The following is a 23,283-nucleotide window of genomic DNA, read 5'->3' on the forward strand; positions in this document are numbered from 1 at the left end:
TCGTTTTAGTGTGGGTGCGGAATGCGCTTACATTTGTCTTTCACCATTTTAAAAAGGCCGAAATATCAACTCAATCCCTCCATAATTTCATTTGCCGCCAACAAAACCGCGCGCTCCCTTTTTAAGCCTTTTTTCTTTTTTTTTTTCTTCTAAAGCTCATTTCCCTTATAATTTTATGCACCCAAAATAGAAGTCATTTCTCTTATCGTTCAATCAGGTATTTCTTTTCTAGACTAGACTGTTTGTTTTCTGAGAAAATCAATGCAACCTCTTAAAATTTTCCTTTTTCTTTCAGATTTTCTCAGCAAATAACTGTTCACCATCAATCCTTACCAGGCTCACTACTAGTTCAGTAGTTTGATACGGTACATTCCACATCACAACCTTTCTTCTTTTTTTTTTTTCCTTTTATTTATTTATTTATTGTAATTTTTGTCCTGGAGAAAAAAAATTGTTATCGATCCGCTTGCTTATGTGAACTAAATAGACCCAAATCGAGTGAACTGTAGATAAATCTTTAAACTGTTGAAAACCCAAATTGTATGATCACCCTTAGGTTATGAGAACTTTTTCTTGAATACTTAGCCTTTAAGAAATTTTTTTGGGTATTTCAGTATGTTACTTGCCTTAGATTTATGGATGGTGGTAATGCGATAGGAGGGTAGCTAATCTTCTAGATTATGCTTGGATTTTTCCTATCAGATTTGGTGCAATAAGTGATAACAAGAAATCTACGTGTTTAGGTTTTGTTTTGGGTAAATATTGCTTTCCCAATTTAATATATCAAGAAAAAATGCCGCTAATTTGTTTTCTATCTAAAAAATTTTGGCGCAATTGTGCTTGGGAATTACTTTTGGTATTAGTAAAATAAATTTCTTTTGGATGTTTTCTTTCTTGTTATGCAAGATATGGATACTACAAGCCCTACAGCTTTTGTCAATGGAGGATTATTACACATGCATGTGGGACGCAAGGTGCGAGCCGTGATTCAGGTTACACGTTCTGATGTTGGATTTGTTATGGGAAAGTCTGCAGATGACCGCCAACTTGTTGTAAAAGGCTCTCCACCCGTTCCTCTTACAAGTTATGTTGAGGTTATTGGTGTTGCTGAGAATGATAATTCCATCCGAGCTGAAATATGGACCAACTTTGGTGACTCGTTTGGTATGTCCTACTCCAGATTAAATTTACTTGATCTTTTTGAACCATGCTGATGTGACCATTTTAACATAGCGAACTTCATTTTAGGTTACAAACATAATGATTTGGGTGTTATGTGGACATGGAATCCCGGATTGGTGTTAGTCCAAGCACTTCTATGTTGGACATGTTCCAATAGTTAGTTTATTGGGGTGGATGAATTAGAACAGTAATTGCTAACAGTAATTGTTAAGCGTTTCTGCTTCTGCTTTCCGAAAGAGTTGCCTGATCCCAATGTTGATGGGCTTTATTAACTATTAGGGCTAATAGGAAGGGTAAAGTGGTAAACTTGCAGTAAATATAAATGCTGGCCGGCTGATTATCATGAGTACAGGTTTGAGCTAACGTGCTTAAGTAAAATTATAATAAGTTTTTATTGCCATGCTAAGTGGCATCTTTTCCACATGATGCCTGTGGCAACTAGCATCCTCTCAGGAGGTTTTATTTCTTGACATATGAGATTGTTTAAGAACTGTTCCACTTTATAGCCAGCAGAGGAGCTCTTCTGTCCATGAGTTCTCAAACAGTCAATGGGAGCAATATTATATGTTGCCTTGGATCTGTCTGAAGCAGTAAAAGCTATGACTTGTTTATAATTATTTGACTATGGAAATGTTCCTGTTACCTCCAACACTGACCTAGAACTCGGTCTTTGAAGCCTTATTTCTTTAATCTTCAATTGATTTCAATTTTTTTTTTTTTTTTACTTTGTCTCCTTTTTCAATAATGGCAGATGCATCCAGCTATGATCAGGTTTGTCAGCTCGCAAATGGAGAGTTCAAACACCTCTTCCTCTGAGGTGTTCTAAGATTTTCTTTGGCAAAAACTTTTAGCTAAACAACGTATTCTTATTCTATGTCCATATAAATAGCTGGAATTGTGTGAAGGAACTTGCTCAGATGCTTTCCATAGAAGTCCCCTTATATTGTTTGTCTTTGGGGTAGCTGTTTTTGTCGTTTGCTTCCTCTGATACTTGTTCGTGTTTCTCCTGTGTATGACTTAATTTCAATGACTTCTTTGATCCCTATTGAGGCTTATTTGCTATTTTTCAATGAGTTGTAGAATTTTTTATTTTCATATAAAATTTTAGTGATTGATAGAAACATTGGTTTTTGTAAAACGGTGGTTGCGGCTGTAGCTGGCCATTATCATCACTATTCTCTGTTAATCATGAATCTCATTCACACCCTAATATCGGGAATTAGCAGTGGCGACAGGTGCCAAAACTGCGAACACTGCCATTGGTCCTCTGAATCCCTGTTATCGGGAATTATCGGTTCTTCTTATATTGTTTTTTTAAGGGTCTTGATTGTGAAAGGGTTAATTACATATTTAGTACTCTGAATTATATAATTTATAAATTTTCAATTTGATATGTAAATTTTAAAAATTTGTATCCCTAAACCCGAGTGTTTAATTTTTTTATTTTTAAATTAAGGTTTCCAGCTTACATTATTAAATTCAAAAAATTTGTAGGTTTAATTGTAACTTTGTTGTATCTAATTACATTCCTGAACTTATTTTTAAATTTTAATGCATAAATATTGTGAAATTTTTTTAAAATATTTCAGTTTTATTGCTATTATTAATTAAATATTCATAAATTTGTTATTTCATGATTTTTTAAATTGCTAATTGGAAGCCTAATTATTGGCTTTATTTATATATTTGAGATATACATGGAATATTAATAATTGAAACCAAAAGTTGATGATAAGTAAAATTTAAAGTTTAATTCAAATGATTCACCCACTTCAACATAAATTCTCATAAGATTAAGATTTGATTTTAATTACAATTTTTTTTTCTAATTCTCTTAAATTATGGTCTTTTTTTTTGTCCAAATTATATTTGCTAGTTTTGTTGGTTGCACTTTATCAGTGCTATACTTGAGAAAATAATAAGTTTGAGAAAGTGAATTAGAAAGTTAATTTGAATCTATTTTATTTTATATATCATAAAAACGAAATGCAAACATTAAATACAAATTAGTAATTAAGATTTAACAGACTTCAATGCTTGAAATAATATAAGAATATAAGTTTCAAATTCACCATTTGAATCAAATAAATTTATAAAATTAAAAATGTTCATGCATGTCATATATATACTTATAGATATATATATATATATATATATACATGAATTTATATTAAATTTAAACTTTTTTTTTTTTTTTATAAATTCAAGTAACGAAACACAATCTTTTTTTATAAGTTCAATTTCCTATGCCTTCATTTTTGCTTTTTATAATTTTTTTTTCCTTTGGTGATCTTAGTTATTTAAAAAAAAATGACATTGATTTTTTGGGCAACTGCCTATCCATTAGTATCTAATTTCAAGATTTTAAAATATTTCATTATAATATAATAGTTATTCATAAAATTAACAAAAAAAAAAAAGTAGTAATAGTACCTATTATTACATGAAATACCATTTTGGGCTGGGCCGACAGAGGCTTGGACCTAAACAACATTGTCCAAGAGCTTCAAGTTCGAGCTTGCCGTTGCTCCCTCCTCTCTGAAACTCAATTGGGGTTTCCCATTAAAAAATCCCTCGTCATTCTTTGCCAGAGTTTCCCTCCAATTCTTCAAAATTTCGAGCTCGGTTAGTTCTCTATTCTTTTTCTTTCTAAATTTATGTATACATAATCACGAATCTCTTCTTTGTGCTTAATACTGAATGTTTAATCGTTTTCTATTCTAAATTAAGGTTTCCATCTATATTGAATTCGAAATGGTTCGTAGGTTACTGTCTTTTTTTTTCCTTTTCTTTTTGTTGCTTTTATATTAAATTCGTGAAGCTATTGTTCAATGCTAATACCTAAATATGGTGAAAATTTGAAAAATATTGCATTTCGTATTTCTGATTTTTAAAATTTCATAAATTTGCTGTTGAAATAGCATCGTAAGTAATGGATTATAGAGGACTAATGATTTTAGAAGTTGATTAATGTAAAAAATTGAGCCTGTATATTTGCTTTGTGTATTGAGATTTATACCTAAATTAATGCAACATGGATCGAAACTCGATTGGCAATGGTATATTAATCATTAAACCTTATTATCTATTTGATTTGTTCATTGCTGAATTATAATAAAAAAGGATAATTGTTTTTGCAAATTTGTTTTGCTCTTTTGCTGGAATGTCTTAGTGTATTCCTCCTATTTCTTTATAATTCTCCCTTTTAGTTCAATTTCTCATTTCTTATATTTTGACTTTTTGTTTTTCTTCCTTTTTTCCCTTTTGGTGAATGTATTTTCCCAGATATATAATTAAACGATAAAACTGGCCATTAGTCTTTTTGTGCAATTGTCCATATCTATTATCTAATTTTCAAGAATTTCACTTTGTTGAGCATCTGAATCCTCTTGATTATCATTCAGAACTTTCTTTGCCTGTCTCTGTTACTATTTTTTACTATTTTGTAATTCCCTTTTCCGAGAATCATTCAAGCCGCTACTCCTTTGAAGCCATATTATCTTCATGGCACAGATTCAAACGAACTTCTTATTCCGCAACTCCATTTGGCCTCTCATTGTTTCCTCCTTTCCACATTTGTACTCTTTTCTTTTGTCAATGCTTCTGGCTTCTGTGCTTCCTTCACAGTTGCCTTGCAAGCTTGCTTTATTAGATGCATAAAACAAGGGAAGAGAGTGAAGAGTAGGTGGACCTTGATGGAGATAATGAGCCAGAGGAGACTACTGAGGAAGAAGTCGAATATGAAGAAATAGAGGAAGAGGAGGAAGTGGAAGTTGAGGAAGAGGTAGAAGAGGACGAGAATGCTGAGCTTGCTAATGTGCAAAAAGGCTCTGATGGTGATGAGGAGATAAATGATTCTGAGACAGAGGAAGAAAAGAAAAAGAAGCATGCAGAGCTTCTTGCACTTCCTTCTCATGGATCAGAGGTCTACCTGGGTGGCATTCCTCATGATGCTTCTGAAGAGGACTTGAAGAGATTTTGTGAATCTATAGGAGAAGTCACAGAGGTAACATTGCTAATTTCACAATGTCCTGGCTGTGTTCTTCTTAGTTAAGACTGACTAGATATAAATGTAATGACTACAGGTTAGGATAATGAAAGGAAAAGATTCAGGGAAGCCCAAGGGTTATGCTTTTGTGACCTTCAGATCCAAAGAGTTGGCTTCCAAAGTTATTGAAAAACTGAATAATTTGGAATTCAAGGTGAGAAAGAATGCATTGCTTTTTGCCTCAACAGATTCTAGTAGGGCTTAACATTGTAATATATGCTGTTATTTGTTTGTGTCCAATACAGTTCTTCTCCCTTTTTGCTTCCTATGAGTATAAATGTGGATGAATAGTGCCTTCATTTTTTTTTTTCAATTATTTGCTCCCTTGGATCTTATTTCTTTTTTCTTGTTTACTCCTTTTGTCTTCATCAGGGGAAGAAGATAAAATTTTCAACATTTCAAGCAAAGAATATGTTGTTCATTGGTAATGTTCCAAGAAACTGGGGGGAGGAAGATATGAAGAAGGTTGTAACAGATGTTGGGCCTGGAGTCAGTTGTATTGAATTGTTGAAGGTTTGTGCATTAGTGCATTTGTCTGTCATTTCCCAATTTAAGAGACTGATCTATTGTAATGTTTCATTACTTATGTGCCAATTTGTATCAGTTATTGATAGCATGTTCTTGGCATGACAGGATCCAATGAACTCTGGCCGAAACTGTGGGTTTGTTTCATTGAGTACTATAATCATGCATGTGCCGAATTATCAAGACAGAAAATGTTGAAGCCAACATTTAAGCTTGATGATAATGCTCCAACTGTGAGTTGGGCTGACCCAAGAAATGCAGAATCTTCTGCTACTACTCAGGTTTTCTAATCTATACTTTGATGTTGGTCTTATTTGGTTGAATGATGTGCGTGGAGAGTTGTCTAGTCCTAATGTTTGACATGGTGCAGGTCAAGGCATTGTATATCAAGAATTTACCAAAAGATATAACTAATGATCGCCTAAAGAAGCTGTTTGAACATCATGGAAAGATCACAAAAGTTGTAGTTCCTCCTGCAAAAGCAGGAAAGGAGGACAGCAGATATGGTTTTGTGCATTTTGTGGGGAGGTCAAGTGCTATGAAAGCATTGAAGAACACTGAAAAATATGAGATTGATGGTGGGATATGCTCCTTGTACCTTACAGCTGTTATCAACTTCCTGTATTTTCCATGGAGATAAAAGGGATTATTGATGATATTTTGTCGGATTTTTTCTTATTGACAGGTCAAGTATTGGAGTGTTCCCTTGCCAAACCACAAGCTGATCAAAAGTCTTCTGGAGCATCCGGCTTCCAGAAGTCAACCTTAAATTCAAGCTTCCCACCTCCTCTAGGATATGGCTTAGTTGGGGGAGCATTTGATGGTCTTGGAACAGGATTTGGTCCCCAGGCTTTGGACAGGTGAGATGCTTTGTTCACTTTGTCCTCTAGACTTCAGCTTTTATATGCTCATTGGTTATTGTTTCGGTGGAGATAGTTGGGAAAGAAAATAGTTTGACAGATTTTTTGAGGGAAACAATTTGAATGCTGCCAAATGTGGGACCTGCAAGATTTGCTCTTGTTTTGAGAGGTTTCAGACCTCTATAGATTGAATTTGGGTTCTGGTAAACCAGACATTCCCTTTATGATGAGATGAAATAATCTTTGATTTGTGGACAAGATGACTTGGTGATTAATCTAAAATCGACACATACTTCTGTTTTTTTTAATCTGTAGAGTGGGCACTGGTTTTATCCAGCTACTTCTCTCTTACTCCTTCAAGAATGTAAAGAAACGTTGCACTTAATAAAGAGTAAAAAGACCATCATTGTTTCATACATTAGAATTTCCTTTATTATAATAAGTTAACAGATATCCTATGATAAACAATATTTATGTGAGATGACATTATTTGTAATTTATTAACAGCAAGACATAGATTGTCAATAGTTCTCAATATAATTTGTCACTATTAATTTATCTTTCAAAGGCATATGCTTAAAGAGGCCTGAGTTTTGGAAGGTTCTACTGTGTATACCTCATTATTTGTTTATTTTTTCAAATTTAGCATCAGTTTATAATGTTTTACTGGTATTTTTGTTAAAATCTTGCAGCCACTGATCTATGGTTGAGGTCCAACTCCTGCTGGAAAGGCAATGATGCCAATGCTTTTGCCTGATGGAAGGATTGGATATGTCCTGTAAGTTTTAACCATGTTTTTACAGTTAGTTGCAGATCATGTGAGCCTGTGTTATTGTTTGTTCATATATGTGTGCACATGTTGGTTTGTGTGTTTTATGGTGGGTGATGCATGGGCAACTATGTACGTACATTCATAATCTACTACTCATTCATTTGTCTTGTTTTGTTCCTTCTGCCTTAACTTGCAGCGAACTTGACAATTTTGCTTGTAGAGAAACTCATGCTCATTGTTCTGATCTTTGTCCCAGCCGATTATGTTAATAGACTGATTTGCAATAATTATATACATTAAATAATAGACTTTTTCTTGTGACTTCTATGTTCTCATCTTTTTCTTATTTCTGGATCAGGGCACACACTTGAGAAAAAAATTGTTTTTTGGCATAGGCAACAGCCTGGAATGCAACAACACACCCCTCCACTGCAGCCTCGAAGCAGAAGGGGTGGTGCTAGTGGTAGTGGCTCAAGTGGTGGAAGGTGTGGCAGCAGTGACAGTAGCCGAGGATGCAGTCGGTATAATCCATATTAGTTTAGTTTCCAATTCCATATCTTCTATAACCTGAGGCTAGAAGAGGAAAGAAATCTGCTTAAGTTGCATTTGAGGCTAAGGATTATCCAATAGTTTTTGTTTACACAATTTGATGGCAAATTGTAGCTGTCAAAAACTTGATATTTATTTGATGCTAATTCCAATGACTAACAAAAATTGTCCATTGCATTTGGTTTAAATGGTATTTTCTTCTTTCCAACAAATGTGGAACTGAATGTTTGGTCTGTACGTAGTTGAATTAAACAAATAATATAAAGTATAATCAAAATGGAATAAGTACTTTTTCATCTTTTCATATACCCGTAAATTGGTTCAATCTGTTTCAGTCACTTGTTATTATCATTAGACCCAAACCAAACGAGTAATTGAAAGAAAATTTTAGTTATACTGATCACATTGCATCCAAATTTAACACATACAAACTCCACAGTCCTAACTCTTTTTCTTAGATAAAAGCTGATTTTATTCATCCAAAGAAAGCAGAAAAAATGTTACAAAAATACAAAGGTTACTAGAAAGCAGCAGATCAACTCTTAATAAAGATATATAAACATAAGACTAAGCAAGTAATTAAGGAGACGAGTGCTTTAGACCACAAAATTCTGACAAAGTGTACAATTCTGCAAGGTATGATCTGCAAGCTAGTTTTTAGTTCCAAGTGAAGGTTATTTCCATCTTGTTCAGCCTGTTGATAAGGACTGGCAGAATTGTTTCGGGTGAACGACGCAGTTGATCCACCACTTGTGACCCTGAATTCCCATACATTTTTTCTATGAATCTGAAATTGTAACCGGTGAAATGCTTGTTGACATCCTCCACAGTTGGCTTCTTGATTTCCCTCTCCTTTATCGCTTTAAACAGCTTGGTTGCATTCTCCTTTGTGGAAAGCTTCCATGCCATCAACATATCCCTTTCAAACAACTCATCTTCATGTTTATTCAACATCATTTCATGAGAGTCTCTAGCCCATACCGGCCTGTGAAAATTACCTGACCCCTCAGAAAAGCAGCATGAATTCAGTACTTCTTTACCAAGTTCGGTAACCCCACTACCATGAACTCCTGAAATATGTTTTGGCAGAAATTTATAGCTTGGTGTCAACTTATTATCGAGCTTTTCGTTTGGCTTCTCCCCTTTGTCACCGTTCTGCTCTCCAGATCCTGATGATGACCGACTTAAACTCGCATAGAACTCCAAAACATGATCAAAATCGTTCATAAAATCTGGAAAATAATCGGCCATCATCATCTTTACACCGACCATTGTGATTTTTCCGGTGGCATAATCGTGCAGGCATTTCAGCAATGCTAAATAATCCTCGGAACTGGCTTTCTTCATAACTTTTTCACAAAACCCTAATGCTTGAAACAAAAGATCCTTGGTTATGTTTCTTTGGGTAGATTCAGGGTCAGGTTTTTGAAAAGAAGTAGAAATCTTTAACCTGATCCGTTTGTTGTAACCACTGATTTCTCCAACTCCTTCATAAACAGGCTTCTTCCTTTTGTTGCTGCTCCCAGCCGATTTCGTTGGACCATCAGAGAAGTTGAAAACAGAAAGAAACTCATCAAAAAATCCAGGATATTCACCAATCAAATCTTCCACCATCTCTGTTAAACCACCCATCGTTATTCTTCCAGTGCTGTATTCATGAAAGTACTCCAACAAGGCCAAATATTCATCAGACCTGACCTTTTCCTTCACCTTCTCACAAAACGCCTTCATCTTTGAGAAACCCAAATAGCTTTGATTTTTTTTTTGGTTGCAGTTAGCTGAGGGTTTAATCCCTTAAATTAATATTAACCGACTCTCAGTTCGTAATTTATTTTCAAGTAATTTGGAGTAACCGCGTACACATTATCAATCCTATTATGGACTTGGAAAGAAAGATAGTTGAAAATTATTTAAGCTATTAATACTGTAGGTATTAAAAAAAATTAGAATAAAAACAAAAATAAAAAAAAGGAAAAAAATTAAATAACCAGATAAATCTTTCCTAATTTACCAATCACCTACTTTTTTTTAATTCAATTTTAAAAAATTCCTCTATACTTTTATTTAGTAATAACATTTTAAAATATTAATTGTTGTATTTAACAATATGTTAATATTTATGTACACATAAAATTTCAAGTCACTATCATAGTATTTGTATTCGTTGATTTGAGAATACCTTATTTTAAAATATATATATTTAAATATATGTATATATATATATATATTGTTTACGAACATATATATTTTACAATAACTTTTTTTTTTTCCTCATCCTTATGAGCTTGGTGGCATTGCTAAAGGTAACACTCTTATTCATAATGGCTCTTAATATATTATTATTATTATTATTATTATTATTATTATTGTTATTGGCTTGACGTTAGATGTTGAGATATATTGATAGCTAAAATGAAAATTGAAATATCAAATCAAATTTTTTTAATACAAATATCACATTAGATAATTTTTTTTACATCCAATATGAATTAAGTATGTTACTTTTAGTTATGCTACCAAGCTTATAAGGAAAAATGAGAAAAAAAATTATAAAATATGTTTCGTAAACAATATTTATATACATAAACGCTTATATATATATACTATAAAATAAGGTGTTGTCAATTCACATTACCAGCTGATTGATAGTGTCTACGCGGTTACTCGAAATTACTTGGAAACAAATTAGGAAATGAGAGTCGGTTAATATTAATTTAAGGGATTAAACCCTCAGTTACCATCAACAAAAAATAAACTGAGCTATTTGAGTTTCTCAAAGATGAAGGCGTTTTGTGAGAAGGTGAAGGAAAAGGTCAGGTCTGATGAATATTTGGCCTTGTTAGAGTACTTTCATGAATACAGCAGTGGAAGAATCATGGTGGGTGGTTTAAAAGAGATGGTGGAAGGTTTGCTTGGTGAATACCCTGGATTTTTTGACGAGTTTCTTTCTGTTTTCAACTTCTCTGATGGTCCAACCGAATCGGCTGGGAGCAGCAACAAAAGGAAGAAACCTGTTTGTCAAGGAGTTGGAGAAATCAATGGTTACAACAAAAGGATCAGGTTAAAGATTTCTACTTCTTTTCAAAAACCTGACCCTGAATCTACCCAAAGAAACAAAACCAAGGATCTTTTGTTTCAAGCATTAGGGTTTTGTGGAAGAGTTATGAAGAAAGCCAGTTCTGAGGATTATTTGGCATTGCTGAAATGCCTGCACGATTACGCCACCGGAAAAATCACAATGGCCGGTGTGAAGATAATGATAGCCGATTACTTTCCAGATTTTACGGACGATTTTGATCATGTTTTGGAGTTCTACGCGAGTTTAAGTCCGTCATCATCAGACTCTGAAGGGAAGAACGGTGACAAAGGGGAGAAGCCAAACGAAAAGCTTGATAATAAGTTGACAACAAGCTATAAATATCTGCCAAAGCATCTTTCAGGAGTTCATAGTAGTGGGTTTACCGAACTTGGTAAAGAAGTACTGAATTCTTGCTGCTTTTCTGAGGGGTCAGGCAATTTTCACAGGCCGGTACGTCCTAGAGATTCTCATGAAATGATGTTGAATAAACATGAAGATGAGTTGTTTGAAAAGGATATGTTGATGGCATGGAAGCTTTCCACAAAGGAGAATGCAACCAAGCTGTTTAAAGCGATAAAGGAGGGGGAAATCAAGAAGCCAACTGTGGAGGATGTCAACAAGCATTTCACCGGTTACAATTTCAGATTCATAGAAAAAATGTACGGGAATTCAGGGTCACAAGTGGTGGATCAACTGCGTCATTCACCCGAAACAGTTCTGCCGGTCCTTATCGACAGGCTGAACAAGATGTAAATAACCTTCACTTCGAACTAAAATGTAGCTTGCAGATACCTTGCAGAATTGTACTCTTTGTCAGCATTTTGTGGTCTAAAGCACTTGTCTCACTAATCACTTGCTTAGTCTCATGTTTTATATATCTTTATTAAGAATTGTTGATATATATTGTCATTGTGTCTGCTGCTTTCTGGCGACCAGGTACTGTTATAACAGTTTTTCTTCTTTCTTTGAATGAATAAATCAGCATTTATCTAAGAAAAAGAGTTATGAGGGTGGAGTTTGTATGAGTTAAATTTAGATAAGTTAATCTGTCCATTCCAAGCATTTACTTAACCATCCTTTCTCATTCATTGCTGTTTTATTCAACTACGTACAGAGCAGACACCCGGTTCCACATTTGTTGGGAAGAAGAAAGCACCATTTAAACTTCCATATTCTTCCACATTGCTGTTTAATTTCAGGAACTCAATCGAGTTTTCTACACAAACTCCATCCGTCAATTGAATTAAACCTCCATCTTCCATGGACTACATTAAAACTTTAGTTTAAGACCCAACACCATAAAGGCAATAACTTGGGTCTCCATAAAGTAACAAACCCGAGGAACATCTTGAGGTAGTAATAACATATCATGATATATTAAATGACACGTCAAGGATGAAATTTAGCTACTGCTTTATTAAACTAATTAGATAAGAAATTAAATTACATATGATCAACTGTGCTGTGTTTGAATCAATTTACAAGGGAAAAACACTTAAATTTGAAAGAAAAATAAATTAAGATTACACAAATTCTCTGAAAAGCATGAAGAAGTGCTTCCGTGAATACAGAGAGCATCAATGGAGTTCTACCAAACAGGGTTATTGTAATACATAATCAACTCCTTCATAAGCAATTATTCTACAGCAAGCATTATTAGACATTCCATGGACGCTGTGAAAAATATAAGTAGATAAAAATATCACGAGTATGTTGTAAAAGCTTAAACATACTCACTTGTACTACTAGTGTTCTTCAGATGAAGGGTGAGGCACCCTGGGGTGGTTCAATCCATATGTTCTCAAAGGGATCTTGCTCTCCCCAGTCATAACACTGTTTACGGGGATAGTATCTGCAGTCATCAAGGGAGTATGATACGCAACGCTTTCCAAAGAAACGAACTTTAGAGAAGTAGACACTATTCCTCATTATTCCAGGGAGATCAGTTCTTGAATGAGACGACAAGAAACTAGCAAATAGTGTCACACCGTTAAGGGTTCGCATTTCTTCCCATACCATTTCTGATTGATCCAGCTTAAATATAATGGGGTTCTCAGTACAACATGTATAGATAACTAAGATATCTCCATTGTGCTCTGTCATAAATTTGCCCTTCCACCAATTTTTGGCAAAAAAATTCTCAGGGCATTTTGGAGGAGGCACAGCAAGAACATTCCAAGTATGCTCCAGTGGATCATAAACCCCTAACCAACCAGTGAGGCTTAGACAATAAAAGATTCCACTGCAGAATACAAGTTTGTTCCAAATGCTACTAACAAATGGCAAGCGATTCTGGTGATTAACAGTGGCCCACTCCGATGCCCCTGGATGGCACGTGCTAATAGCAACAATAGTAGGACTGATGTGCTTAATTGTAAAAACCACACAGCTGCTAGATGTTGGGGCACAAGAGAAGGCAACTATCTGATATGTCAACTCAAATCTAGGAAGCTTAATCATCTCCCGAGTGAAGGGATTAAAGAAGAATACACGGTGATTTCTGAGTTTGTATAGCAACAACCAACCATCTTTAGTGTAACAAACCCTGGATCCATGCAACTCTGGTAGCTCAAGGGAGTAGGTTTTACGCTTAGATGGATCATAGAACTCATACAAGTTACCATATTTTGGAAAGTACATGAGCCATGGTGATTGATTCACCACCCGGACGGAAATTGCAACCTTATGCCACCTCTGGCAGACAGCAGATGCTCGAATGTTATCCTCTAGAGTTAGGTGGGACATAATCAATTCCAAAAGTTCTACAGGAAGATCAGACCATGTTTGAATCTCCAACCTTTCCTTCCCATCCTCAGTTGCTATTCTTTCATCCCCATTTACTGTTTCAGCTAACCTATACAGCCAAAAGGAATATTGATATTAAAATGCCATTATCAGCTATAAATTTTAAAAAGAAGTGATACAAGGCTGAGATTGAAACCCAGCAAAGGACCCTAAAATGCTCCAGTAAGTCAGACAGAATATCATGCTTTATACCTAATTCAAAATTAAATGCTAGTTGTTTATTAAACCTACACAAAAACAAAAAAACACTTAATTGACAGATCAAATAAAAAGGTAAATTTTGATCTTCCATTTATGACATACCGCATGCTAAAATGTCACTCATGAACTTAAGATAATACACCCAAAAAAAGTACACTTGACCATAGGACACCTCCCAACCCCAGGGGGAAAATTCAAACCAACAGTCCAGGTAGGAAAGAAAAAAACAAACTTCAGTTGCCATTCAGTGCAATTAGAAGTCACAGTATGAAACATCCAAATGCTTCATATTCATATTCAATCCAACACTAACTATCATTTAAGTCATATTCCTATTTAAGAAAGTCATTTTTGTTGTTTAGCCTAAAACACAACAGCTCATAACAAATGCAACTTTTTCTTGGATAACTAAGATCTCTAACAATTTGAACCCAACTTTAAAAACTATAATTCCATGACTATGTTTAAAGAAAACAAAACAATCAATCAAACAGTCATTGTTCTAATCCCTAAGCCTTGGATCGAGACACTATTCAAAATCTTATAAAAAATTCAAGTTCCATCACAATTTCATGAAATGGAATTTATCTTAGTTTAGAAGAACGATGATACTTTATCAAATCCTCAATGAAAATCTCATTGTCTGATAGATGCCTATTGGTAGTACAAAAATCCATCAAAAGATGTTGCCAATTGTAAAATATCTTTACATTTTATCCCCCATTTACAGTATGCTGCAATGACTCATGAACTTAACATATGGTAACAACTCAAAGACCCTTCTTTGACTGACCATTGGAACCGCTATCCTTGTGGTGCAAAAGACACTACCCAAATTCAGTGATCCAATCAAACTGAAGTCACATTGGAGCTGAAATACCCCAACATTGTATTCGATTCAACATAATCCCTGTATTTAAATCAGTTTTTAACTGCTTAACATTAATCATCAACAATATCCCAAAAGATTAATAGCTCATGACTATGAAAAGCACCACAAGCCTATGATCACTTATCATAGTGGATTTAACTAGAAAACCAGCAGGAAAATCAAAATATCCAAAATTAGACTCCAACATGCACCAAAACAATACATGCAAAATCAATCAACACTAATTGCTCTAATCCCCTAAACATGCAAATAATTTTTGGGCATGGCCAAAGAGGCAAAGACCCAATTCAGAAACAATCGACTAGCTATCCAATTTCCCAAAACCCAAATTGACCAATAGTTGAATAAACATATTGACACTTTATCAAAACCCTAAAATTGCTCTAATTTCGAAAACCCTGAATTATTCCCAAACATAGCCATAAACAAAAGAAAAAAAAACCCAAATTCAGCCCAACTTAAAAGGTTCAGATTTTACAGCAATTTTGCATAATTCAACATAATATTCAGTATAGAACACATTTTTATCTCATATTAAGTACTCAAGAGGCTCTAATTCCTAAAATCCAAATGTCATTTCAATGAAACCCTAACCATAAGCAATTAAAACTTTCATGTTCTATAAAAAAAAATGCTAAAGTTACTTACTCAAACAAAACCCAAAAAAAAAAAAAAAAAACTTACAATTTAAGCTTTCTTTTCTTTCTCCCGGCCATATGTAGCAACAAAACCGAAGCTTTTGCCGTGTAACTCTCAAAGTGATCTGAGATAGAAAGAAGCAAAGTGAAAAGCTAATAAGCTCAAGTGTAGTGGGCAAAATCGTGTTAGAGGAAAAATCAGGTGTGGCTGCTTCTCATAATGACAAGGGGATGACCAATGAATGGAAGCCACGACATTTACAGTGTTAGATTGAGTTGACTTGGATGACGCGGCGCGTATATATTGATTAGTTTAATGAGAAGGATGGCTGAAGGTCTGCGGTAAAGTGAAAGTGATAGGGAAGGCTTGGTTTTACAGTGGCCATCGTGGTCAATGGCTTTCTCATTTATGAAACAGAAAATGGATTAGTCCAAAGACAGATGAGCTAAAACCTAGAAAGACTTTTTAAACTCATTTTCCAAACTTCAGAGAGAAAAATGGTAAGATTCATGGTATGAGAAGGGACACCATATGATTTTTTCATCCTACTACTGATTACCTTAAAATTCAATGAATCTTTTTGTTTTTAAGAAGATGAATTAAATTTTGAAATGGTTATTATTGAAGCCTATAGATTACTAATAGCATTTAACAGAGAGAAATGATTTAATACATTAATAGTTGAAGACATCAATTTAATTCGGGGTCTAAATCAAAAGTCTTGAAATCAAATAGGCTCATATTTGATTCAAGTTTAATTATCGAAAAAATTTAAATAAAGTTTCAATAATAATAATTAATATTTATTTTTAAATTTAAATAAAAAGTCTAAATAAATTTAATAAAATTTTTGAAGATGAATTAACAATTATTTCAATGATGAGATTCCTAAAAATTTCAAATGTTAAATTTTTTAAGAAATCTTTAAGTGACAAATTTTTTTAAATTTAACTCAAATTGTGCAATAATTTTGATGAAATTTTAATAAAAATAATTGTATTTCTTTTTAAATTAAAAATTAAAAATATGACTTTAAAAAAAATTTTGTGTGAAAATCTATAATGATTATTTAAAGATTAAATTTTAAGAAAAAATACAAATGGTTGAATTTGCATAAAATTTTTAGGTAAAAAGTTTTTTCTAAATTCAACCTAAAATGGTGGAAAGATTTATATAAAACTTCAAAAAAATAATTGTAATATTATTTTTCTTTTTTAAAGGATAAATGGTGAATAAAATGGAGATTAAATTTTAGGAAAGATATTTTTAAATTAGGTCCAAATGATGAAAATTTTAGAAATAAAACTTGTAAAAATAAAATAAATTATAAATATGAAATTTTTAGTAATCGCAAATGGATGATTATTTAAGAGATTTTTATGTGAGAAAATATTTCTAATTTTGGTTTACATGGTGAAAAATTCATATATATTTTCAATAAAAGAAAATTTTAACAAAAAATAAATGATTAAGTCAATTTTCAACAATAGAGCTTTTTCAAGAAAACAAATGAGATTTTTAAATACTCTTGAGGTGAGTAAGTATTTTTAAAGATTTTGCCAGATCGATTGAGATGTCTTGAAAATTATTTTCAATATTTAAACATTAAAATAAAAACCATTAGAACCAAGATTATTATTATTATTATTATTATTATTATTGGGATAAGTTAAAATTAAATGATATCATCTTAGGATAGGCGCTGTGGGAATACTATAATCTTTTTTATATGTAATCGAACTCTCAAACTTAGTTATGAAATGTAGATCAAAACTTATTCTTTTAAAGATCCTTAGTTAAGTATAGCATATCCTTAAAAGAATAGATTCATTAGATGACTAATCATACCTTAAAAAAAAAAATGATGATGATTCCTTAGGTTATGTCTAATTATAGATTTACAAATATATACGTTATGACAATAGTAAAGTTTTTAATTTTACAAATGAGATTAAGATAATGATACATATTTTATTTTTAATTAATTTTTTTAATTTTTTAAAATTACACTAAGAGACATGTTTTATAATTTTAACCTCATTTATGGAGTTAAAAAATTTTGTTACCAGTATATTTAATAATTTCTCTTTAACAAATTTATAAAACAAAGACGACAAAAATGAAAGATAAAAGTGGATATTTTGTAGTTAAATAGTAAACCACTTTAAAAAAAAAATTTAAATTCAAAGCGGTACCAAGGATTTAATAGCTACATTTGCAGCTCAAGAATGTTTTATCTTGATGTGCCAAGATAGATTGCACCTAATGAAGTTATTAGGAAATATTTACTCATAGGTGAGGTAAGCTCCTTTATTCGGTTTATGATTTCTCTTAGCTAGAGGGAGATATTGTGCTTCAATAGTGAATGGTTTCATCAATACACAAATGCATAACTAGCCAGGAATTTCAATTGCCCATATATTTCTATTTGCTTATCATCATTTCTTATGACATTGTGTATCAACCTCTCTTATTCCAATTTTATAGGAACATCAAAATCCATGATCTTTTTTAGTTAATAGTTTAACTGTAAAAGAGATTTGTTAGCAAACTCTGGAGGGAGGCAACAAATTTTTTTTTTTTTTGAGGCTAAATAGAAAAACCAGAGTAAAAGAATATGAAAATCCCACTGAATTCATATAGTTAAAGGAAACAAAATATTGGATTTTACAATATGTTGATAATTTTCTTTTTAGCTACCATTTCAAATGCAAGGGGAATAGGGTACTTTGGGTTTTGATGATCTCTGCTTTTACACTAGGAATGAGAGGAAGTTGAACCTAATCTTTCAAAATTAGGATAAAAAAGTTGTTGAGAGGTATGATGATACTCTTATACTGCAAGATTTTGCTCATAGGAAACTTAGGCCAGTGCAACAGGGACAGGCGGTTTTATACCTTCCCCATACAAGGCCATTTAGCTTTAGGTATATGAGCATGGTCTAGTCTTGTGAATTTTGATCTAAAACCTCTGAGTCTGAGGTCCCAGGTGTGGAGATTTTGGGGTTTCAGTTGAAGGGAATGTCCCTGGTTTGACCCCATTTGTTTGAAGGGTGTGATATTTCTTTGATTTGCAGTGGTTGATGTGGGATAGCAACTGCAGGCGCCATTGCCTCTACTGAAAAGGAGGTAGCTGGTTAGCAGATTTGCAGTTTGCACCCCCGACGACTAAGTGCCTATCCCAAATAGCTGGTTATTACCAAGCACTTGGCAGTTGGCACAATAGAGGTTTTTGACACATTGTGCTATATATAACACAAACACAACACAACCTCCAAAAATCAACTTTCTGCAATTGTTTCTTTTCTTGCTATGCGTGAGTATTTTTAAATTCAGGCTTATTGTGCCTTGTTTTCGATCTGCCTGCCTTGTGTTCACAGTTCACCAGAGTGCATTGCCTTATTTCCAGCCTGCAGCAGATTTTCTCACTAATGATAGGTTAGATTCTTGTCTTCAGTGTGAAGAGCCATAGGGTTGCAAGATTGCATCTTGCTATTATACTAATTCAGTTTAGCAAAGAACACAACTAGTTGAAATAAAATTGTTCAAGTTTAAGCAGGAGTCACAAATTGCAGGCTTCAGCCACAATTCTCTTGAAGAGTAATAAGGGGGGGGGGGATTTTACCAAAGCATAATTCACTTATCTGATGCTGCAACACAAATGAATCAACTAGCATAATTGAAACAAGTAAATGGACAAGCTATGAACTAAAAATCAATCAAGCTCAAATGGATATGTAATGACAATATGCCATATCAATCATTGGAGTAGACATATTTGTTAAAATATAAGCAGGGATTAATAAATCAAACGACCAATGTTTACAATGTGGCAATCGAAACATCAGCAAACAGAAGCCCAAACCCACTTTAGACTTCCCAAAATGAGAAAAAGGAAAACTCTTCAAGAAATCATTGTTACAGCTTGACAATAGATAAATACCATACCTAGTGGAAATCCCAATTCCTGGATGAATCCAAGAGGGTTATAATTCAACTATATGAACAACAAATAGGACATCGTATCAATCCATTTTCATTGCACTCACCACACCTCATCTTCTTCTGTTCCCCATCTAAAACTTTGCAGCTACCATTACATTCCGTACACATCACAAATCTCACCCCAGCACATCCTTCGCATCCGGGAATCGCCCTAGGAATCCCATCAAACAAGATTTCCAGTTTCCCTTCCTCTTCTAGCTTCACAATCTCTTCAACTCCCCCAATCAACCTTCCTTTAACAAATACTAGTGGAACTTTCACCTCTTTTGTGCCCGTTAGCTTCCTTAACTCTTCCTTAAACCCTGAATCCATTGATATGTCATGCTCAAACATTTGGACATGGTAGGATTCGATGATGGATCTCACAGTGTTACATTCCTCAAAAGTCTTCCTAATCCCTCTCAATGTTGTAGTGTAAATCACAACTGCATTTTCTCTACCAGCAGGACATTTTTGCTCGAAAACTTGAAGAATACCCTTTGAATCCTGAAATTTCTTGGATTTTCGGATTTCGGGTCCTGATGAAATTATCCTCTTGATTTGTTCCTCTTCTTCGGACAACTCTTTCTCGTACAAAGCAACAAGCTCTGGATCAAATAAGGGACTATAACTCCTCCTTCGAGATGAAAATCCCGAATCACCACCTTCAAAGACCTCACTTCTTGTACTTTTCACCGGATAACTCAGCTTCAACACTGCCTTACACGAACCATCCGCAGAACTGTTCACTCTCAATATTGATTTCGGGCTAAAATCAGACTTCCCATTCCCATAACCAGCCCCATTAACTCTTCCCTTGTTCTCTTTCCCACCAAACTTCTTCACTTTCAATGGAGAACCAATCTTATTCAAGAACTTCAATGGACTTCTCACATCTTTTTCACCAACCCCTTTAACAAAAACACTCGAATTCGGGCTTCTTTTAATATAACCATCTTCAAGATCTTCCATGAGTTCCCAGGCATTGATTACCTCTGGCTCTTCGCGAGGAGGCGATCTTTGAACTGTCTTTGTCCCTGGAACTCCAACTGCTTCTTCTTGTTGTTGAAGTTCAATGTCGAGATTAAGGACCCCATAAGTGCTTGACTTGAGAGAAACCACGTGGTTGATGTAGCCGCCGCCATTGTTGAGAAGAATTTCTCGTTTGATCTCTTTCTTGATGAGTTTTGAAGAAACACAACCCATTTTTTCTTGGGGGAGTTGTCTTTGTTTTCCGTTGTTTGTCATGTTTTGAAGGAGAGAGAGGGAGTTAGCTTTTAAGGTTTTGAATGGTAACCGTTGGTTGTCAGGGAACGGGCCCCAACGGTCGATTTTTTCGAATGTGGGAACGTGGCCAAGATCATGGGAATTTTTTTCGGAAGCCCCTGTAATTATGCTTTTTGTTGTCCGTTTTCGCCTCTTATCTTTTTGTTATCTCTTTAATGACCCATTGACTTCCTGATTATTTTCTTTTTCATCCTTTTCTAAGTTTTGACTTTTGAGACTCTTTGAGCTTGTCACGCTTATAATCTTAGCCTTTTTTCCTGCTTAGTTAATTAATATTTATGATAGTCAACAAAATTATGATTATAAAGCAAATGTATTCGAAATAGTAAGATGACATGCAAATGGAAAAAAATGAAAAATTTTATAATTTATTGACACTAGAATTTAGCACACCTACAATGTGGGTGACTTTTTTTTTTTTTTTTAAGAATAATTATTTAGTTATTTTTTATGTGGAAGTGGAATATTTTTGTGAAATTTAAAATAAAAAATGTTTTATAAAAAATCTATAAAAGATATAAATGCCTTTCATTTTTATTTATTATAATATTTTTAAAAAAGTTTTGATAACTTTTTAAAATTGAATTGGTGTCATTTGATTACAAGTTGCATTATATTTGTAAAAAAAATAGAATTATCAACTTTTATAACATACCAAAATTGCTCACTTAAATTTGTTAATTATTGAATGTTAATTAAAAATTTGATAGAAGTTGATATATAATACAATAGTTTAATCATATTGATAATCTTGAAAAATTAAAAGTTACTTAATAAATATTAATAACTTTTAATAATTTAATCTCATTAACAATTTTAACAATTACAAAAAAAAAATAATTATTTAGTTTTGTTAAAATACGAAAATGCTAACCTAAATTTTCACAAATCTATTTATATCCCAAGACACTTGTCAACAAATGAAACCTTGTAGTTAAGTTTCATTTTAAGGATAGGTAGATAGTAGCATTTGAAAATTTCAATTTGAATTCTAAAAGTAATTGTGGATAGGCCGCTGAACTAGTTTAAGTGAGATAAAAAATAATGAAAATAATATAATTAATTATTATTATTATAAGATTAAAATTAATAATAAAATATATATTTGAATATAAATATAACGATGATAATTATAAGATAAAATTGAGTGAAAAAAAATATAAAAATTAAAAATATGATATTAAAATTTATAATATATATTGATAATTTTGAAGTTAATTAAAAAATTACTAAAATTATTAATTTATATCAAATGATATTTTTTATAAATAACTGTTTGAAATATATTTATATGTAAATTTTAAATTTATTTAACATTTAAAATCTTAAAAATTTTATTCAATAAATAGTGACAATAATATATTTAGATTTCTTGACGAAAACAATCGAATATTTGATAGAAGACAATAAAAATTTTTAAATTTATTTTTAACTTTATGTGTGACTTTCAAAGATTATTCTATTACTGAGAAGAAAACAAATCCAATTGTTCAGTGAAAAACTCCCCTTTCATTAGACAAACAGAATGTAATGCGATTGGAAATTTGAAATGAATGATCCAAACAGCCGTCGATGCGATTGGGTAAAAGAAAAATCCAATCGCATCGAAACAGGGGTGCGATTAGATCTAAGTCAGGTCCTAATCGCAATAAAGAAGGTTTGGACTAAATGGAATAAGCGAGTAGCCTTCTTTGGGTATTTTTCAGTGGTTCAAGTTGTCCAATTGGACACCCAAGTAGCCTCATGTTTTTAACTATTTTTGTTTTTTCCTAGAGTTTTGTCGAAGTCTCAGAAGGTGTGCTTGTTCTCTTTCCCGACGCGACGAGGCCCACAACAGAAAAGCCCCAATTAAAATTTATTAGAAAACAATGCAAGTTTAATATAATATATCAATTAATTAATTATGTTTAGAGGTGATTTAATTTTTTTAAATAATATATAATATTATGATTTTGAAAAATTTATTCAAATTAAAATCAATTTTTTTTTAAATCGATCTATCCAAATCGAATTTTATAGGTTTTATTAATTAATTTTTAAATTTTTAAATTTTTTATTTTTATATTTTATTTTAATAAAAAATTTTATATATTAAAATAATTATTTTTATTTTATAAAATTTTAATATATATATAAATTAATAAAAATATATAATTTAATTAAATTTATTTTTTTATTTTTTATATTTCTATTCAAACTTAATAAATATTTAATATCTGATTTTAATTCAAATTAATAAAAAAAATCAATCCAAATCAAATTAAACATTATAATTTTAGATTAATTTTTTTTATTTTATTTTTTTTACTTCTAATTGTGCTGCAAATAAAAAAGATTTAATATTAAATGAATTTCTAATAAAACAAACTAGTGGTCCAGAAAAGATCAAGGGTTCCCCGCTATTCCGCTTTTCCTACTCTGTTTTTATTTGAATTTCGCCAATGGGAATTGGGAAACCATT

At 32.6% G+C, this 23,283-nt stretch overlaps 4 protein-coding genes and 1 pseudogene across 5 annotated transcripts; 3 read left to right on the top strand and 2 right to left on the bottom strand.

Moving 5' to 3' along the window:
- The first annotated feature begins 88 nt into the window (after nucleotides 1-88).
- LOC111310979 (replication protein A 14 kDa subunit B-like) lies at nucleotides 89-2,225 on the top strand. Its single transcript, XM_089757978.1, has 4 exons — nucleotides 89-217; nucleotides 296-365; nucleotides 907-1,164; nucleotides 1,934-2,225. Exons 3-4 carry the CDS (start codon nucleotides 909-911, stop codon nucleotides 1,996-1,998), a joined length of 321 nt encoding a protein of 106 aa, XP_089614104.1. The 5' UTR covers nucleotides 89-217; nucleotides 296-365; nucleotides 907-908; the 3' UTR covers nucleotides 1,999-2,225.
- A 1,455-nt stretch (nucleotides 2,226-3,680) lies between these two features.
- Nucleotides 3,681-8,108, top strand: LOC111310587 (heterogeneous nuclear ribonucleoprotein Q-like; annotated as a pseudogene). The gene is made up of 9 exons (XR_016341374.1): nucleotides 3,681-3,807; nucleotides 4,468-5,188; nucleotides 5,268-5,384; nucleotides 5,603-5,743; nucleotides 5,864-6,036; nucleotides 6,126-6,333; nucleotides 6,441-6,615; nucleotides 7,308-7,393; nucleotides 7,783-8,108. The product of XR_016341374.1 is annotated as a heterogeneous nuclear ribonucleoprotein Q-like (transcript).
- Nucleotides 8,109-10,586: 2,478 nt separating this feature from the next.
- Nucleotides 10,587-11,993, top strand: LOC149520278 (paired amphipathic helix protein Sin3-like 1). Its single transcript, XM_089759155.1, has one exon. It carries the CDS (start codon nucleotides 10,716-10,718, stop codon nucleotides 11,766-11,768), a length of 1,053 nt encoding a protein of 350 aa, XP_089615281.1. The 5' UTR covers nucleotides 10,587-10,715; the 3' UTR covers nucleotides 11,769-11,993.
- A 416-nt stretch (nucleotides 11,994-12,409) lies between these two features.
- Nucleotides 12,410-15,745, bottom strand: LOC111311710 (F-box/kelch-repeat protein At1g57790-like). Its single transcript, XM_022911329.2, has 2 exons — nucleotides 15,598-15,745; nucleotides 12,410-13,869 (listed from the first exon to the last, which is right to left on the bottom strand). Exons 1-2 carry the CDS (start codon nucleotides 15,627-15,629, stop codon nucleotides 12,771-12,773), a joined length of 1,131 nt encoding a protein of 376 aa, XP_022767064.1. The 5' UTR covers nucleotides 15,630-15,745; the 3' UTR covers nucleotides 12,410-12,770.
- Nucleotides 15,746-19,289: 3,544 nt separating this feature from the next.
- On the bottom strand, nucleotides 19,290-20,898 carry LOC111311709 (uncharacterized protein At3g28850). Its single transcript, XM_022911328.2, has one exon. The coding sequence runs from the start codon at nucleotides 20,781-20,783 to the stop codon at nucleotides 19,545-19,547; it is 1,239 nt and encodes a 412-aa protein (XP_022767063.2). The 5' UTR covers nucleotides 20,784-20,898; the 3' UTR covers nucleotides 19,290-19,544.
- Nucleotides 20,899-23,283: the final 2,385 nt, after the last annotated feature.

Source organism: Durio zibethinus, chromosome 1 (assembly GCF_047325235.1).
Source record: "Durio zibethinus cultivar Kanyao isolate XHJ-2024 chromosome 1, ASM4732523v1, whole genome shotgun sequence".
NCBI lineage: Eukaryota > Viridiplantae > Streptophyta > Magnoliopsida > Malvales > Malvaceae > Durio > Durio zibethinus.

Coding starts and splice junctions, on each gene's coding strand:
- LOC111311710 (XM_022911329.2), bottom strand. CDS start 15,629: ATGGCCGGGAGAAAGAAAAGAAAGCTTAAATT. Junction 13,870..15,597: donor AAGAAAAGAAAGCTTAAATT/GTAAGTTTTTTT, acceptor TTGGCTGTATAG/GTTAGCTGAAACAGTAAATG.
- LOC111310979 (XM_089757978.1), top strand. CDS start 909: ATGGATACTACAAGCCCTACAGCTTTTGTCAATGGAGGATTATTACAC. Junction 1,165..1,933: donor CAACTTTGGTGACTCGTTTG/GTATGTCCTACT, acceptor CAATAATGGCAG/ATGCATCCAGCTATGATCAG.
- LOC149520278 (XM_089759155.1), top strand. CDS start 10,716: ATGAAGGCGTTTTGTGAGAAGGTGAAGGAAAAGGTCAGGTCTGATGAA.
- LOC111311709 (XM_022911328.2), bottom strand. CDS start 20,783: ATGACAAACAACGGAAAACAAAGACAACTCCCCCAAGAAAAAATGGGT.